Raw genomic sequence first — 17,046 nt, forward strand, 5'->3', positions numbered from 1 at the left:
TATCTAGCTGGAGGCAATCCTGGAGAAGCTCTCAGTGGAGAGCTGTCAGACATCAACACGTCTGACAGCTAAAACAAAGAATATTTTCTTCCTGCAGACAGAACCTCTGGGGTCCAGTGCTCTCTCCAATATAGGAATTTGCAGATAAGCAAAAGAGAACCAACATTAGTAGAGAAAATACTCTACCCTGTCACATTAAGGCAGATGATAAAGTCTAGATAGCTCCTTAACCCTTTCGTAACCTGCCTGTGTTGGCGTACTCCTTCCATGTGTGTGTGTGTGTGCAGCTATAAGGGTCCTTAATTCACAGGCAAAGAAACTAAAATACAAAAAGATGAATTAAGTTGTGCATTATCATTATGCAAGAATTTGCAGTATCATATGCAATTAAGGACAAAGAGCTAAAATCCCAGGGCCACAGTGAATGTGCTGAGGGCTGCATGTAGCTAGGAGGACTGAGGTTGTCTGTCACTAACAAAGATGATGGCTCTCTCACCCTGCACTCAGCACCATTCCTTAGCAACAGTTTCATCATGCTTCTTTGGTAAATAAAGGAGGTTCCTTTTTGGGGAACTATATTCTCCACTCGCCAAAAGAGAGGATGAGAAAGGACAAATGAGAGGGTGGTAACAATTCTCTCAGGAGAGCTTCCTCTCTAGTTCAAGAGAAGCGTCACGTTGCATGCTTACAAAATGCCATATACTTTCACTTTGCTTGTGTATGTATGTATATACATATATATATATACTGTAGTACAGCAAAAGGGTACAATTAGAAAAATTCCTCAAAAATTTCAGAAATTGTTATGAGATTCCAAAGTTCCAAATACTGATAGATTCCAAAAATTTAGCAATAATTACTACCCAGTGGCATTATCAGAAGCCCTCCGAAAAGGGTAGTTTCTGTGAAAAGCTTCTTTTTGGCTTCATCTTGGAGAGTCTCACCAAATTTTTCTAGTTAGCTGTTCTCAGAGTCTATGAAGGATACAGAACCATGATGTTGACCCTTTCAGAACTTTTTTTTTTTCTTTTTTTGGTACCAGGGATTGAATTTGGGACCTTGCGCTTACAAGGCAGGCGGTGGCACCACTGAGCTAAATACCCAGCCCCTAGAACTTTCCATGATAATAAATAGCCAGCTGCAGCATGCATATCATAGGTTCACTACCACTGATACAAAAACGTATCTTCTTTTTTTAAGATTATACATAAATAATTTATAAAGATTAAATTTACTGAACACACATCTATTGAGCACCGACAGTACACCAGGCCCTTTGCTAATTGTTTAGTTCACTGAACTCTCACAACATCCTTTAGGTAGATACTGCTGTGCCAGGTGGTGTATAATAAAGGAATTTATTTTCATATCCTTTATCACCAGAGGATGTTCAAAGTGTGATTTCTTTCTTTTAATTCAAGTACTAGATTTTAGAAAAGTGATTTTGCTTATTGAGCCCTTGACATTTCTATTTCCCCATTTGTAGGAGCTTATTTGCAAATCATATAAACTTGATAATAAAATGCATAAAAATTTAGTGACAAAAGGATTTCAGTGACAAAGTAAACTGACTTCTCCCTGTTTTTTGACTATGTGTACCAGGATGAAAGTACACCTGTGAGCAACCATAGGCTGGCCCTCACCATGCTCATCAAAATCGTGAAATCTTTGGGATGCGCCTATGGTTGCGGAGAAGGACATCGGGGGCTCTCTGGAGATCGTCTGAGACACCAGGTATTCCGAGAGAATGTAAGAGAATTAAAGTAGATTCCATTTCCTCTCTCTCTCTTCCCTCTCTCCAGTTGAGGAATGAGTCCTTTGACAATGAGGGTCAGTGTTCCCTAAAAAATACTGTATTTCATGGGATCATTAATGCTGTCTTGGGGTGAGAGTATTCCCACAAGATATCTCAAGACACCTAAAACTCACATTTAGGAAAGTTTAATTTGAAAAATGCTTCTGCCTTATGCCTAAAGCTGACCAACCACCAGTTGGTGAAAAGATGCATAACTGGGATGTGTGTACGGCAGTTTGAAAGAACTTTGTTGAGATAATTACATTCAGCAAGCTCCTGATGGCCTGGACTAGTGATTTTTTAATCACCTGTCTGGGTACTGTAGAAGCATATTTTACATCAGAGAAAGGGATCAAAGTTTAGGATCTAGTTTTTCTTACTTAGATATGGAAAATGGCCCTTATTGGGACAAAACAGGACTGTAAAAGTAACCAGTCATTTTCTGGCTGCTTTGCCTGAGACTGAACCTCGACTTCTAGCTATGTGAGATCTTATTCCTTTGAACTGTGTGAAACCTGAAACTCTGTACTTGTTCTTGCCCAAGTGTAACTCTGTTATGGGACATAGATACACTCTAGCTCCATTTCTGTTGCCTCCACTGATTGCTATATTTCTAGTCTGATTCGAGCAGTAATCTACTTTCACAGCAAGCCTGAGCTGGAGTTTCCTCATACGTATGTTTAAACTCAAATTGTAAGAAATTCTTTTAAAAATAAGGATTTGAAGGCTGGGGATTTAGCTCAGTGGTTCTGTTGCCTGCTTTACAAGTGCAAGGTCTTGAGTTTGATCCCCAGTACCAAAAAAAAAAACAAAAACAAAAACAAATAACAAAACAACAACAAAAAACACCCAACAAAAAAATCCAGCCAGATTAACAAAAATAAGGATTTGATCCAAATCTGACTCCAGGAAACCTTTCAACAGATCTTGGCAGAGATTCGGGATCATGTCAAAATCTAATACCAGCCTATTTTTCTTCGGTGTTAGGTTTTGTCATGAAATGTTCACACAGTAGTAGCATGCTGGGTTCCTTGCTTAATGTATCATCTATGATCTATTTATTTATCCATCTTTATATATTTTGTTGTTTTATTATTTCAGTTTATTATGTGTATATGGGGGATTATATTTGAAGTAATTAACTTTGAAATTCTGAAACTCAAAACATTTTGACCAAGATCAAGATTTTTGAGCCAAAATTTAAAAGCCCAAATAATAATTAATAAGGCAACAGAAAGCTTACATTGCTTCCATCTTTGCACATATGTCTGCAAGTTTTGAACTTTTAAATTCTGACACAGTATGAAATAAATCCTTCAAGGCTAAATAAATAACATCACTCCTCATGCACAAGATCACTTTCTTGAAGTGAAGAGCTGAAATGTACTAGAAAGTGTCATGCTCCAGGTGAGGGTACAAACTGGCTCTGACAGCTGTATCTGGTCTTTCTGGAGTCACAGAAAGCAGGGCTGCTTGGATCTGTAATGGCCATTGCTAGTGTCTCTCCACTATGCTTTCCCACAAGAGCACCCCATGCTTCGCTGAGGCCTCCCAGTTACTTTCCTACCTAGCTTCTCAGCTCAACCTACAGAGTAATCCCCCATTATCTTTCAGACTCATTATAGTGTTCATGTGTACTTACACTTGGCCAATAAATGCATTGTCTGAGATATATATGAGAGATTTTCCCTGAAAGAAGGACTAGTTCAAGAAGTTAGTCACATATTTTTCTACCATTAGATTTTCAGAAGTTAACTTTTTTAAAAAGTTGAGAATATTTCTTTTTTTAGGTACCAGCGATTGAACTTGGGACCTTGTGCTTGTGAAGCAGATGTTGGAACACTGAACTAAATCCCCTGCTCGAGAATATTTCTTACTTTTACTAGATCGTAGTCTCTGTAGCTTTTTAATAACATAGATTACTTAATGATATTTATTAAAATGCTTAAAGACTTCATCACATAATCCTGCAGTACTTTTAGATCATCAGGGTAATCATTACCTGGTAGTACCAAATTATTGAAAGGAATTCATTGTTTAACATGTTTACATCTCTTGAAGACACTTAGAACATTTATTCAGAATCTAAATATTTGAGGCTTGATGATCTTAATTTAAATTTGAACTTCTCATTGAACTCATGAAGAGCGTGTAGACAGCCTAAGAGCCTTAAAGAATGTATTTGAAATGATAACTTTTTTGGTGCATTTTATAGAGAACATGAAATAATGTGTACTTAAGGATTTTCCAGTCCAGGTTTTTGCTTTTTTAAATATTAAAATGAAGTTCTTCACAAGTTCTTTTTGGAATGATAAGTGAATTCGTGTAGAACATATTTTACCTAAATGCTTTGCAAACTTCAATCCATAACACAGCATGTATGTTGTAAGAAATAATATAATAGGCCCGGGGATTTAGCTCAGTGGTTCCAGCACCTAAAGAAAGAAAGAGAGAGAGAGAGAAACAGAGAAAGAGAGAAACAGAGAGAGAGAGAGAGAGAGAGAGAGAGAGAGAGAGAGAGAGAGAGGAGAATAGAATATATGAATCTAGTTGGGTTCTAGTAACTAATAAATTCTCTGGGAATGAAGTTACCTAATTCAAATATACTAGGACACAGTAAAGAAAAATTTTAAGAAGTCCACCTGACTGGTACGGCTGAAGAGAGTAAACAAGATAACACCAAAACAGCTACCAATATAGTGTAGCTATTTCCAAGGTTCCTCCTTTTTTTTTTTTTTTTTTTTTGCTTTTTGTCTTTTAGTCTCAGAATTTACAAGGATCTTTCCCTGGGCCTTGATTTGTTAAAATTGTAGTGCACAAGGGGGAAAAAAAATGACAACGAAGACCTGTCATGTGAAGTTACAAGATCCCAATAATGAATGTAATTGTACTGTATACCTAAAATGTACCAATAACCTCAATAAAAGAAAAAAAAAGAAACAAATATATTAGGCAAAAAAAAATTATAGTGCAACTGAAGTTTTCTTCTGGGTCATCAAGAGCCTATCAATAAGATTCTGATTCTCAAGCACTGCCTTCCTAATCTGACTGCCATGCCTGTGCCTGGGTGTGCAGAGTTCTCCAGCCTTAACTATGGTAGCCTCCCCTAGCTATCCTTCCTTCCTTGATACTTTACCCTTTTATTTCCACCCAAAGACTTCTGCCTTTTCCCCATTCCACTCCATTGTGATGGGCCTTCTTGTATCTCTTTTGTTCGTATAAATTTTTTTTATTCCCAAGGTACCAATTGATCTCTGTTACCCATCATCTTAAATCTTTTTTTTAATGGGCAGTACATAAGCACATTTCTAAAAATCACCATTTTCTAGGGCCGGGGATTTAGCTCAGTGATACTGCTGCCTGCCTGGCAAGCACAAGGTCTGGAGGATGATCTCCGGTACAAAAAACAAACAAACAAATAAACAACAACAACAAAAAAACCCATTTTCTGAACTATTACTGAGAAGAATATGCATCACAGGAGAAATAACTATAGATTAAGAAAGAAGACCCTGACTTCTCATTTTGGCTCTGCTGTGGAATTTATGGTATCAATTTGGAGAAAGTCTTTGGCTTCTTTGAGTTTCATTTCACCTTGACTGTAATAAAGGAATGCTCAGCAAATCATAGAGCTGTAAAAGTCAAATGTGATGCACATGCAAGCAAAGCACCACACGAGTGGAATTTTTCTTTTGATAGTAGAAGAGAGCTTAGAAGGCCCCCAGCACTCCCAAGCAGTATCAGCATTTTATTTGGTGCCTGCTACAGCCAGTAATTGTCACTTCATTAGTTCTTGTGGCAGGAACCATACCCTTTTTCTTTGCCAGGTTGCAAAATTATTGGGTTGATTATAAGAAATAGACCATTATTTTGAGTATCAGGGTGTAGCCAGTGATGTTTTTCATTTTTAAGAGGCTGACTTCTATTTAAATACCATATTTTCAGAACAAAACTCACACACATAAATAAACAAATTAGACTTTATTTTATACTTCTTAAGTGTTTCAACAAACTTTTCCTCCCAGCCATGTAAGAGGACACTGGAACCTACTTCCTACTCTCTTTTCCCTCACTATTTTCATTAAATCTACATACTTTATAAGTGCTTGGCATGGGAGTGGCATGGTCCTCTTTTTTGCACAAAGCTCCATGAATTGCTAATTCTATCACCTATCATAATTTTACATTATGTAATTGGGTCATCAAGAGCCTATCAATAATGCAAATAATTGCATTATTTTCATTAAGATCTTTAAATCTTGATCTTGGTGGAAATTCTGAACTCCTCCTGGGATCAACATTAGAGTTTGGGTTTGAATTTTTCCTGAGGAGTGGTTCTTCTCAGTGCAAGCTTCCACAGATTGCCTGGTGTGTCTCTGCCCACTTCTTAGATAAAAGGGGCTAGCAGTGTTGCTTGGCACCAGCCAGTGGGGATGAATGGAAGTCTTTTCTTTCTGAAGGCTTCTGTTTTAGGCTAATGATAGCTGTAGTTTAAGCTGGTACTTTTGACTTTTTCACTTTTCTTCCTTCATTGCAGGCCCAGAACTGCCTCACTAAGCTATACAAGCTAGATAAGATGCAGTTTCGACAAACCATGAGGGACTATGTGAACAAGGATTCTCTCAATAATGTAGTGGACTTCTTGCATGCTTTGCTAGGATTTTGTATGGAGCCAGTCACCGACAGTAAGTAAAGCTGCTCCTGAGTACTAGGAGCAGTCGATATGAGGTGAAGCAGGTAGTGTTTCAAGGGCATCCAAAGTTTGTGGAGATAGAATTTAAAAAGGGGATATGTGGGCATGCATGAACATGGGGTAGGTGTGTGAGACAGGTTATAAGCAGAATACTTGCACATCATCTTTGATGACACATTTTGTCCTCTGAGAAAAACTCACCTCTGTGAATGAGAACTGGATAAAACTTATGGCATCCTCACCTTAACTCTTTGATCTTTATAGTACTAGTCATAGGACTGCGGTATCTCACATGATCTTTTATATGACTTCATTATAAATCTCGAGACAGGAAATACATGTATTAATTCAACAGAGCTAAGTTACTGTATTTGGTTTCCCATCATTAGGACAGAATACCCAGCACCTACAACTTAAAGAAGGAGAGCTTTAATTTGGCTCAGTGTTCACAGGGTTCGGTCCATGGTAGGCTGACTCCAAGGCAGAAATATGAGCAAGTATCTCAATTAATTGTGGACAGGAAGCAGAGCAGGGGAACAGTGCCAGAGAGGAATGGGCAAGGGACCACATACGGTACTCCAGGTTACATCGCCATGACTTACCCAGACACACCCAAGAGTGTGCTCTACTGATCTGCTAGGAATTTCTTAATCTAATGAAGCTGACATATCAAGATTAACAGTTACAGTTACAGTTGCATTTATAGTAAACCCAGCCCCTTTTAGTACCATTTGAATGCAAACATCAATTGAAAGCTTTTATTCTTCATATGACACAGTTAATTAATTATATTGAAGACATAGTTGATAGATTTTGGAACAGTTTTCCTGGTTGCATCCCAGGCTTTATTGTTTAATTATCACATTTAAAAATAATGCTCCTTTGCAGAAACATAAGCTATGTTATCAGAATTACTTTGAACCAAGTATATTATAAATTTAAAAGCCATGAACTGAGGATTGTAATTGAGATCTGCAAGATAAATTCTTGTTTACAAGCTAATATTTTTTTCTTTTTTTAAGTTATATGAGATAGGAACTATAAACAGATTAAAATACTTCTCTTAGTAATGTAAAACCTAGAAATAACCTCATCATTTGGCACATACAGTGAGAGGTTGGTAATAAAGTGTGTTATTTTGAGGCACCTTGTTCCTCCTGGGATTCTTGAGATGTAGAAGTGGGTCACAATGAATGGATTAGCCAGATGGGGCCCAATGTGGTAATCTTAGGCAGGATTACCCCTCCCATAGGTGGTTCACTAGCCATGCAGAATCCCTATGGGCCAAGTGTGGATACATGAAACACCAGAATAAAACACTAATGAGGTTGACAAGCGCAGTCTCTAGCATTATATGTGTGTATGAGTTGAAAGGGAAGGCTTTGAGGGGTGTTGGAGATTTTTCCTTCTTCACATACCTGAGAAGCATTCTACAGCTGGTGGCGGGTGTTTTTTTCCCCATGTCTATGGAAGTCTTCCTCATGCTGCTCCTCTCTGCCTCTCCCTTTCCACTCACTGCCCAGCTCACCTGGCTGGCCTTGCCTCCTTCCACCTCTGGCACACTGGACAGTTTCCATTGAGTAGCCAGCACTCCTCCTCACCACAAAGACTGAAACAAATTAACTCTTTCTCCAGTGAGGGGCCATTTAGCAGATCATTTTTTAAATGTGATCACCTACTTAAAAATGACTCTAAACCTAAGTCAACAGTTGACCCTCTTTCCTTTTGATAATATTTATCAATCAAAATGCTCTACAAATTCACTTGAAAATTCTGTAGGAATGACAGTAAAGATTATAATTCATTCATTTTCAAGTTCATGTAGAGGTTATTAAACTGGCCAACTTTAGTACTCTGTTTCTGTATTATGTGTGGTCTTTTCCTATTTCCTGGGTGTGAGATACTTCCTTATTCCTTCAGATTGTATTGCTTAACAGAATTTTTGTCTGTAACTTGTGCCTTTGCATTCCAGACAAGGCTGGGTTTGGCAACAACTTCACCACGGTAGACAACAAATCCACAGCCCAAAATGTGGAAGGCATTATTGTCAGTGCCATGTTTAAGTCCCTCATCACACGCTGCGCTTCAACCACACATGAACTGCACAGCCCCGAGAATCTGGTGAGAGGCTCCCCTCTTCTTCCCACAGGACTTCTGTGTTGGTGCTTGCAGCATGGGTCATGAGCAAGAAGATCTGAAATCTTAAAGTATCCATTTCCCCCAAAGTGACCAGTAACTCCCAGGGAAGCCTTATAGTGCTGTTCCTCTTGTTCCTCCCTGCCCTGCATACAGATTGACTCCCCTTCCATCTCAAAGATTGTGTGGTGGTGGTGAAATCATTGCAAGGTATTTTGAGCCCTTCAGAAAGAACACGCTAGAGCTCAAATTATTGGTTCATAAAATATGCAAGCATTATTCGAAACCATAGGTACTTTAAAAGTTCACACCCCTGCACTGTTAAAACTGGTTTTTATTTTCTTTTATTGAACACTGTAGTCTTTCAGCCATTTTTCATAAAACACTGTGCTAAACCACTGAAGTAACAAGTAGTGTGGTAGGAGAACCAGTCTGTAAAAGCTTAGTGTTCATTTGCTGCCAAGAGATTGTGACTTAGAATACTAAATGGAATTGAAGGCTGATGAAGCTGTCATAAATAGATGAATTCCAGTTTCTTTGGGAAGCAGAGGAGCAGTCTTCAAACTACCAGTCCTGTAGCTGTTATTACTCTCATGTAGAATCGGTCCATTTGCACATATGGAGACTCTTTGCTAGTCTGCCTAAATCAAAGGTGATATTTAAAATAACTCTAAAATATTGAAGTTATTCACTTTAGATAAACAGTGTAACACCCTACACCAAAGAAAATTTATGATTGCTGATGTCATAGCTAATCCAACAAAGCTCTTTGACCTCCAGTATCATATAGGCATCCCCGTTCATTCGTTTTGGCTGTAGCTCTAAATAATTTATCAAATAGGTAATGGTGTAGGTATGATCAGTTTTTTCATTCATTTAGCTTATTGGTCAATTTTACATTTGCAATATGATGACATTCATCATTGGGAATTTGTTCCTTTGCATGATATATCTGGGTTTTTATTTTTACCCATTTTCCTGCCCTCCCTTCACCCCCTCCACTCTTCCCTATTTGCAAAGATTTTGTTTCCATTTTCTCTTTTTCTCATATTTATTCCTTTCCCTGCTTTCCTTTCCCCTACCCCTCCCACTATGCTTTCCCCTTTGGACCTTTTCTTCCTGTTTCACTCTGTCTATTATACATTTTGATCCTTATTTACACTTTCAGTTTCTCACACCGGAGAAACTATATGGTATTTGCACATGCGTGGCCTATTTATTTCACTTAAAAGTGTGGCCTCAGTGTGTATCCATTTAGCTATAAATGTCTCTAGTTTCTCATTCTTTATGGCTGAGTAGTACTCCATTTTATTTCTTTAAAACCAACATCTTTTTTATGCAGTCTCCATTTGATGGGCAATTGGGCTGTTTCCAAGTTTTAGCTATTACAAACTGTGCCGCTCTTAATATGGGTGCATATATATCTCTGTGTGTGATTCTTTTCATTCTTTGGGGAAGATACCCAGCAGGGGAATAGCTGGGTCAATTGGGACCTCTAATCCTAGCCTTTTGAGGTATCTCCATATTGATTTCCACAGTGGGTGCACCAGTCTGCACTCCCACCAACAGTGGAGAAGGGTTCCTTTTTCCCTACAGCCCCGCCAACACTTGTTATTGGTTGATTTCTTGACAGCAGCCATGACAGTCTATATAGAAGACCCAAAAAACTCCACCAAAAGTCTTCTAGACTTAATAACCAAATTCAGTAGAGTAGCTGGATACAAGGTCAAAACACAAAAATCAATAGCTTTCCTGTACATGAATAACAGACTCCCTGAGAGAGGAACTGGAGAAAGAACTCCTTTCACAATAGCATCTCCTAAAAATGAAATACCTAGGAATCGATCTAAGGAAAGAAATGAAAGATCTCTACTCTGAAAACTACAGCACTCTGTATTATCAATTTTTATCCACAACCTCATGTACCATAGAAATATTGTAAGCCTTAATTTTCTGTAAATCATTGTGAATTTGGTTTTGATCCACCATTTCACAGAGTGACTAGAAATCAAACTTTAGTCATTGTTTACTTGCTCTGCTTTGCAGGGTGATGTAAATAAAGATCCCCACATCTTAGGTAGCACCTGGTGCCCAGGAAGGCTCCTTCAGTCTCACTCATGAGTTCTTAGCTGTTGTTTCACATAGTGCTCTTTGCTGTGTGCTCTCTGAGGAATGTGGTGCCCTCGCTCTCTGTGGAGTTTTGCACCCTTGCTCTCTGTAGTCTTTCCTTTCCATGGAATCCTTCCTTACTGTGCACAGGGCCCTGCTCCTCACAGGCCCCAGAGGACACTCACTGTGTCATCCTTGAGGGTCATTTCTTCTGTTTTCCTAAAGATTTGGGCATAATTGTCTCGGTGGCCTTAAAGTTTTATCAGCCAAAGCTATAAAGGGAAGTTTTTTTTCCTTTCATTTTGCTTTGATCTGCACATTTCATAAGGCAAGACATACATAAGTACTTCTGTAAGACATTACCTCTTTACACGTAGGAGGAAAAGCTTGTGCAAAGTTTAGTCTGTAAAAAATAAAGTCCTCTATATAATTTCAAATGATGACTTACTGATATATTTGTTATTAATATTCCTGTAGTCTAAACTTTGTAGTCAAGTTCAGGTTAAACTGGCCCACAATATACATATTACTTGCTAATTGTGTCTAACAAATTCCACATCTTTTGAGTAACTGGGCTTTGAAGTACATGGAGGATTTATCATTTTTGTCCTAATGCACAAAATTTAGAGAGGCCGAACAGAGACAGAAATCTCTAGTCTAAATAAAAAATTATCTACCTTTTTTTCTGTAAGCATTTTCATGAAGTCATAGTTAAGTGGGAATCCATGATGAAGCATGTATATTGATGTCTCTCTAGCTATCTAGTCAACTTTCAGAATATGAAGATCGGTAACCATTCTTTTTCATGATAAGGATGACTGGCATTGTTCTTGGCATTGTTCTACAGGAACAATAGTACACCATAAATTTCAGCAGTGCTACTTCACTTTCTTTTATGAATTCAATGCTTATCTACACCTAAGAAATTATTTTCTCCTTCTTTCCCGCTGAATCTGATCATACAGCTACCTTTCTTTTTTCCACATTTTCCTGTTGCTTTCAACCAGGGTCTATATTGTGATATCCGTCAGCTGGTCCAGTTTATCAAAGAAGCTCATGGAAATGTCTTCAGGAGAGTGGCTCTTAGTGCTTTGCTTGACAGTGCTGAGAAGTTAGCACCAGGGAAGAAGGTGGAGGACAATGAGCTGGAGCCTAAACCTGCAGGCAGTAAAAGGTTGGAAGCTTGAGCTCTCTTACCATTTGTGTTTGCCTGTGTCAGTGTCTGTGTCTGGAGGGTCCTGGACATGGTTTAACTTTAGTAAAAGCACAGTGAGTCTGTCTTGTATAAGTGTATCATTGATATTGTTGGACTGCAGTTCAGAAAAGGAATTATTAAGGAAATACCACTTCTATAAGAATCAGAACTCAATTCCCCCAAGTTTTCTTGTATTTGAATTTCACTGCATAGCTCTCAATAATATGGTAAAGAATTATCTGTCTTTTATTCTCTTCTATATGAAATGTACACTTTTATTCAGAAAGTAAAAGTAATTTCTGATACAGTGTCATTCAGTTCAGTAAGTGATAATCTGCATATGGCAAAAGACAAATTGCTGTACAGTGCCATGTAAATTATCCTTCTAGTAAGCACACATGTATTTTATGTTGATTATATATTAAATATCACTTGTGAAGATTAAAAGAAACTCCTAAATTCAAAATTCTGTTTGCATTTAAGGATTCTTTAATAATAGTGATATTGGTAAGCAAGAAGGCAGCATGAGTCAAATTGTAAGGTATAAATTCTGTAAAACATAGGCTCAAGGTGACAGAGGGTTGTGAGCCAGGTATGCTGTCTGTAACAGATGTTTCGCTTTATGGAATGTGTGAAGTATGAAGAGGTGTGTCCTGCTCTGTTGTGATGGGTGCATTGCACCATTTGTGTAGGTCAGAGGCCGGAAGCGTTGTGGATAAAGGCCAGGTGTCCGCAGCTCCCGAGGAATGTCGGAGCTTCATGTCTGGTCGCCCCTCACAGACTCCAGAGCAGTAAGTAACACTCACATTATCTCCAGTGCAAATGTTTGAGTACTTCATGCTGGAAAGAATTTTATTTTCTACACAGCTGCTTGATTTCTTATTGTTATTTGGGGTTTTTTTTGTTGTTGTTGTTTTTCATTTTCTTTGAACTTTGCCTTGTTTTTACTTTTCATTCCCAGTGTCACAAATATCTCCAGGAGAAGCCAAATAACCAGCTTGTGCTTTTCAAAGAGCCTCCTCAATTTCCTTTCTTAGCTCTGTATGCTTAATAGGAGTAAAATAAATTTGTCTAGTGCTCGGTTTTCGCAGAAATATAGATTCGACTCCAGTACACTGTGGTCCTCCCCTGAGATTCATCCCAATGTCCTTTGACATGACATCCTCTCCACTTTTCATAATGGTGAAAATTAAAGCCATCTGCTTTAGCGGCCTCAGGAAATGTGAGGGTTGAAGCAGCATCATGGTGGGCTACTGGCCGCAGTGCTCAGCAGACACTTAGAAGTCACTCATAAGATGCTTGTAAGACTGTCTGCAGAGGAAACAAGAAGCAGTCAGTGATCCATCTAGACCTCCCAGCCCTTCGCTCCCTGACAGGCAAGAGAACAAGTCACTGGAAGGGAATCAGCTCAAGTAGCAGTTACACACAACCCTCCCAGTCACAACCACAGAGGACTGGAGCAGAGCACCTCAGAAGTTCTACAAGACAAAGTCTCTCCACTTTTTTAACTAAAGGGGAAAAGCATATTAGTTGAATTCTGACTGCAGTATAAACAGGACTGAAACGATATTGCACGCATGTGTGTGTGTGTGTGTGTGTGTACTTTCATCTGGTACTGCTTTTTGAAAAAGTGGTGTGGGAGCTGTGCACTAGTAAGAGCAAAGGAATCTGAACTTTTGCTCTTACCAAGCAATACTAGGTTTCCTATGCCAAGAGTTGTTACACAGGGTTCGCTAAATTAGCTATTTGGTTCAGCTATAAATTTGTCTCAGCTATTCTGTACTCTTTACAATGTGCCATTCAGCCTCTTTCCTCTCTTCCTTTTTATTTACCTCTCCTCACCCTCTCAAATCTCCTTTCCTTCACCCTTCTTTTGTGTTATGTCAATGCTACCAACACAATGTATTTTTTTATTCTCTTATTTATTTCTCTTTCATCTGGTATTGCTTTCGGTAAAAGTTAGGGAGCTGGTAATGTGCTAATAAGAGTGCAGGACTAAGATTCATGATTTTCTGTCTATAGTTCTTTTCCCTGTGTATTAAGTTCTTCCACAGGGCCAATTCATAGGGTTAGCTAAGTTACTTTTCTAGCTTGGCCATGAATCAAACAGTCTCCCTCCATCACACGCCACTTAAACTTCTCCTCCTCCTTCACTTACTTTTCCTCACACACCCTCTCAAACGTCTCCCTCTCCCCTGCTTTGTGTAACACAAATCCAATCAGCAAAGCATATTTTTAATTTATTTATCTTTTAATTTTTCTCCTTCCTGTCATAGTCTATATAAGTGAGGTGTTTATACATGTGAAATGTTCAAAATTAATTATTGCTTTACTTCAGTAGTATCTTCCATTTACACATCAGGTTAACCCTCTCCAAAAGTTGTGTGTGAAGGATTCAGACACAAGCTTCTCCCAGCACCTTGTTTCCAGCCTTCTTGCAGTGTCCTTCAGCCTCCAGTTTTGCTTCTCTTCTTTTTCTCCTTCTTCTCCTCCTCCTCCTTTCTCTTCTTCTCTTTTTTTACCCTGCAGATAATCTCTCGAACTCCCTCTGTCCCCACCCTCCATTGCACATATAAAAATAGCACCAAAGTCCTATCACTTTTCTGTTTTTCATGTGCTCTTCAATTTTTTCTTCTTTCCAGACTATTTTTTTTCTTTACTTTTTTCTCCCCTTATCTCCTACCTCCCCAACTACTTGTCATTAGTACTATTTCACTGTCTTGCTGTGTTATTGAAAAAGTAAAAATTCTGAAGTTTTAAATTATGTGATTAATAAATGATTGGTTCTGTAGATGCTGAACAGAATCAGTAGTTCTTTTCTTCTTGCAGTGCAGTGATCAGAACTCATCCTAGTATGTTGATTATATACTAATATGTTGATAATAAACCAAGATTACAACACAGGGAGATGCTGGGAACCCCTGAAATGCTACCAGAAACCTCTGCAGTAGGCTCCAGTCTCCTGTTCAGTCTCCTGTTCAATGCAAGCCTGGGATGGGGGGGCAAAAACTAAAAGATAGAACTAAGAGAGATAGAAAGCAGGGTACAGGATGACCGATGCTGATGCAATCGCCAAAACCCTGGCCAGTCCAAGCCACTGATTTTTATTGGTAATCAGTTGGGGTAAAGCTGAGCTATGTGCGAGGGCAGGACTATGTGCAAGGATTCACAGTCGTGTAGCTTCTGTGGAAACTAATGGAGGCAAGGTTCACAGAGGAAAATGACAAAGCATTCTCGAATTAGGAAAAGAACAGATAAAATATATGGTTGTAATTAGAACATTATCCTTCTAGTTAAAAAGGTTTTAGTTGTGGAAATGAAATTTGGATGCAAGTTACTCTGATGTCAGCATGTAGGCTTTGGCTGGCCTCACTTCTATAAACAAGCCAGTTGTGGAATTAACTCTATAGCTTGTACTGCTTACAGCCTGCTTTGGACATAATCAATATTGTGGTCCCCTGAAGGAAGATGTACTTCCTAAAGATATACAGAAAGTTGATAGCATATTCTCCCCTTACCAGTCTTCACCCTTCCACACAGAAATACTAGAGGCGCACACACACACACACACACACACACACAAATACTAGACACATGAGAAAACAAGGCATCAAGATATCTCCAAAACTTCTTAATCCCCAAGTCTGATCTCATAGGCACTGAAATAGAGAAAGGTTTTCAGGCAATGAACTCAAAAATCAATTGTTAAGATGTTGAAGAGATCAAAGGAATAATAAGCAAATGCATAAAGTAGTGAACTCAAAGAGGAGGTAAACAGATAAAGAATTTAATAAGATGTTCAACAGACTTAGTACACAGCAATTGGTTGAAGTAGAGAAGAAAATACAAGATATGGATGACATTTTAGTAACAAATGAGATTATAGAAAGGAATCAAGCATAAATCCTGGATATGAAATATTCAATTAAAAATATGGGCAGTAGGCACAACCAATACAAGGGGAGATTATCAGGACTTGAAGACCGTATACTCAGTGATGGCCTTAAAAACAAGATGCCACAAAAGTTGTATCCAACAATTGCTAGATGATTTGGGAAAAAAAAATCCCCTTTGCCTTATAGAAGTGAAGGAGAAGTTAGAAGATAACCCAACAGGTATAAAAATTTTATTTAGCAAAATCATAGTACAACATTTTACAGATTTGGGAATGAAATACCTTCTTTTTCCAAAACTAAGACCTCAGTATTTTTTTTGGTTGGTGGCTATTCTGTAAGGCAGGTAAGGCAAAGATAGGCTTATTGGGTCTGCCATTTTTGATCTCTCAATTTCAAGGCTGATTGTTTTCCAGCTACATCTTAATTTGGGGGGAAACAAGGTAGTCATGACCAGAAAGGAAACTTCCTACCACACGACGTAGTCAAAATCCCAGAAATTTTGCACAAAAAGAATACTAAAATTCTATGTGAGAAAAATGACAAGTAATTTGTAAAGGCCAGCCTATCAGAAAAACAGATTTCTCAACATAAACCTTAAAGGCCAGGAGAACTTGGGGAAAAGATTTTTAGTCCCTCAAAGAGAATGATTGTGAAACAAAATATTATACCCTGTAAAATTATCGCTCAAAATTGACAGAGAGATGAAAACTTTCCACAACAAAGAGAATCTGAAGAAATCCCGGGCCACTGTTACAGTTTATATCTAGATGTCCTCTTAAAACTGGAGCTTTTTGGGAAGTGATTGGGTCATGGGGACATTCTGGTCATCCATCAATCAGTTTACTGATGAGTTAATAGTTAAATGTGGTTTTCCAGGTGAGGCCTGATAGGAGAAGGTCGGTCACTGGGGTTGTGGCCTAGAAGAGTTATCTCCCTCTCCCCTCCTTTGATCTCTCTACTTCCTACCTGACTTGCCATGGACTCTTTCTCCTCTGCTATGCCCCTCTGCCAAGCTGCCCTGCCTTGGAGCCAGGCAACTATGAAGTAAAACCTCTATAAACTGTGAGCCAAAATAAAATTTTCCTCCTTTAAATTGTGAGTGTTGAGGGCCGGGGATTTAGCTCAGCCGTTCGGTGGCCTGCCTTGCAAGCGCAAGGACCCAAGTTCAATCCCCGGTACAAAAAAAAAAAAAAAAAAAAAGAAAAAAAAAAAAAAAGAAATA

At 38.5% G+C, this 17,046-nt stretch overlaps 1 protein-coding gene across 1 annotated transcript in view; it reads left to right on the plus strand.

Annotated features, from left to right (window-relative positions):
* Unc80 (unc-80 homolog, NALCN channel complex subunit) overlaps window positions 1-17,046 on the plus strand; it is a 204,267-nt gene that overhangs the window by 39,455 nt on the left and 147,766 nt on the right. Inside the window, exons 15-19 of the mRNA XM_033763980.1 lie at window positions 1,603-1,749; window positions 6,333-6,480; window positions 8,461-8,609; window positions 11,741-11,907; window positions 12,621-12,719. Of these exons, the coding sequence (XP_033619871.1) occupies window positions 1,603-1,749; window positions 6,333-6,480; window positions 8,461-8,609; window positions 11,741-11,907; window positions 12,621-12,719 (710 nt within the window). The remainder of the gene's footprint in view (window positions 1-1,602; window positions 1,750-6,332; window positions 6,481-8,460; window positions 8,610-11,740; window positions 11,908-12,620; window positions 12,720-17,046) is intronic.

This window comes from Fukomys damarensis, unplaced genomic scaffold (assembly GCF_012274545.1).
Source record: "Fukomys damarensis isolate Sample0158 unplaced genomic scaffold, DMR_v1.0_HiC HiC_scaffold_16, whole genome shotgun sequence".
In the NCBI taxonomy this organism is placed as follows: Eukaryota; Metazoa; Chordata; class Mammalia; order Rodentia; family Bathyergidae; genus Fukomys; species Fukomys damarensis.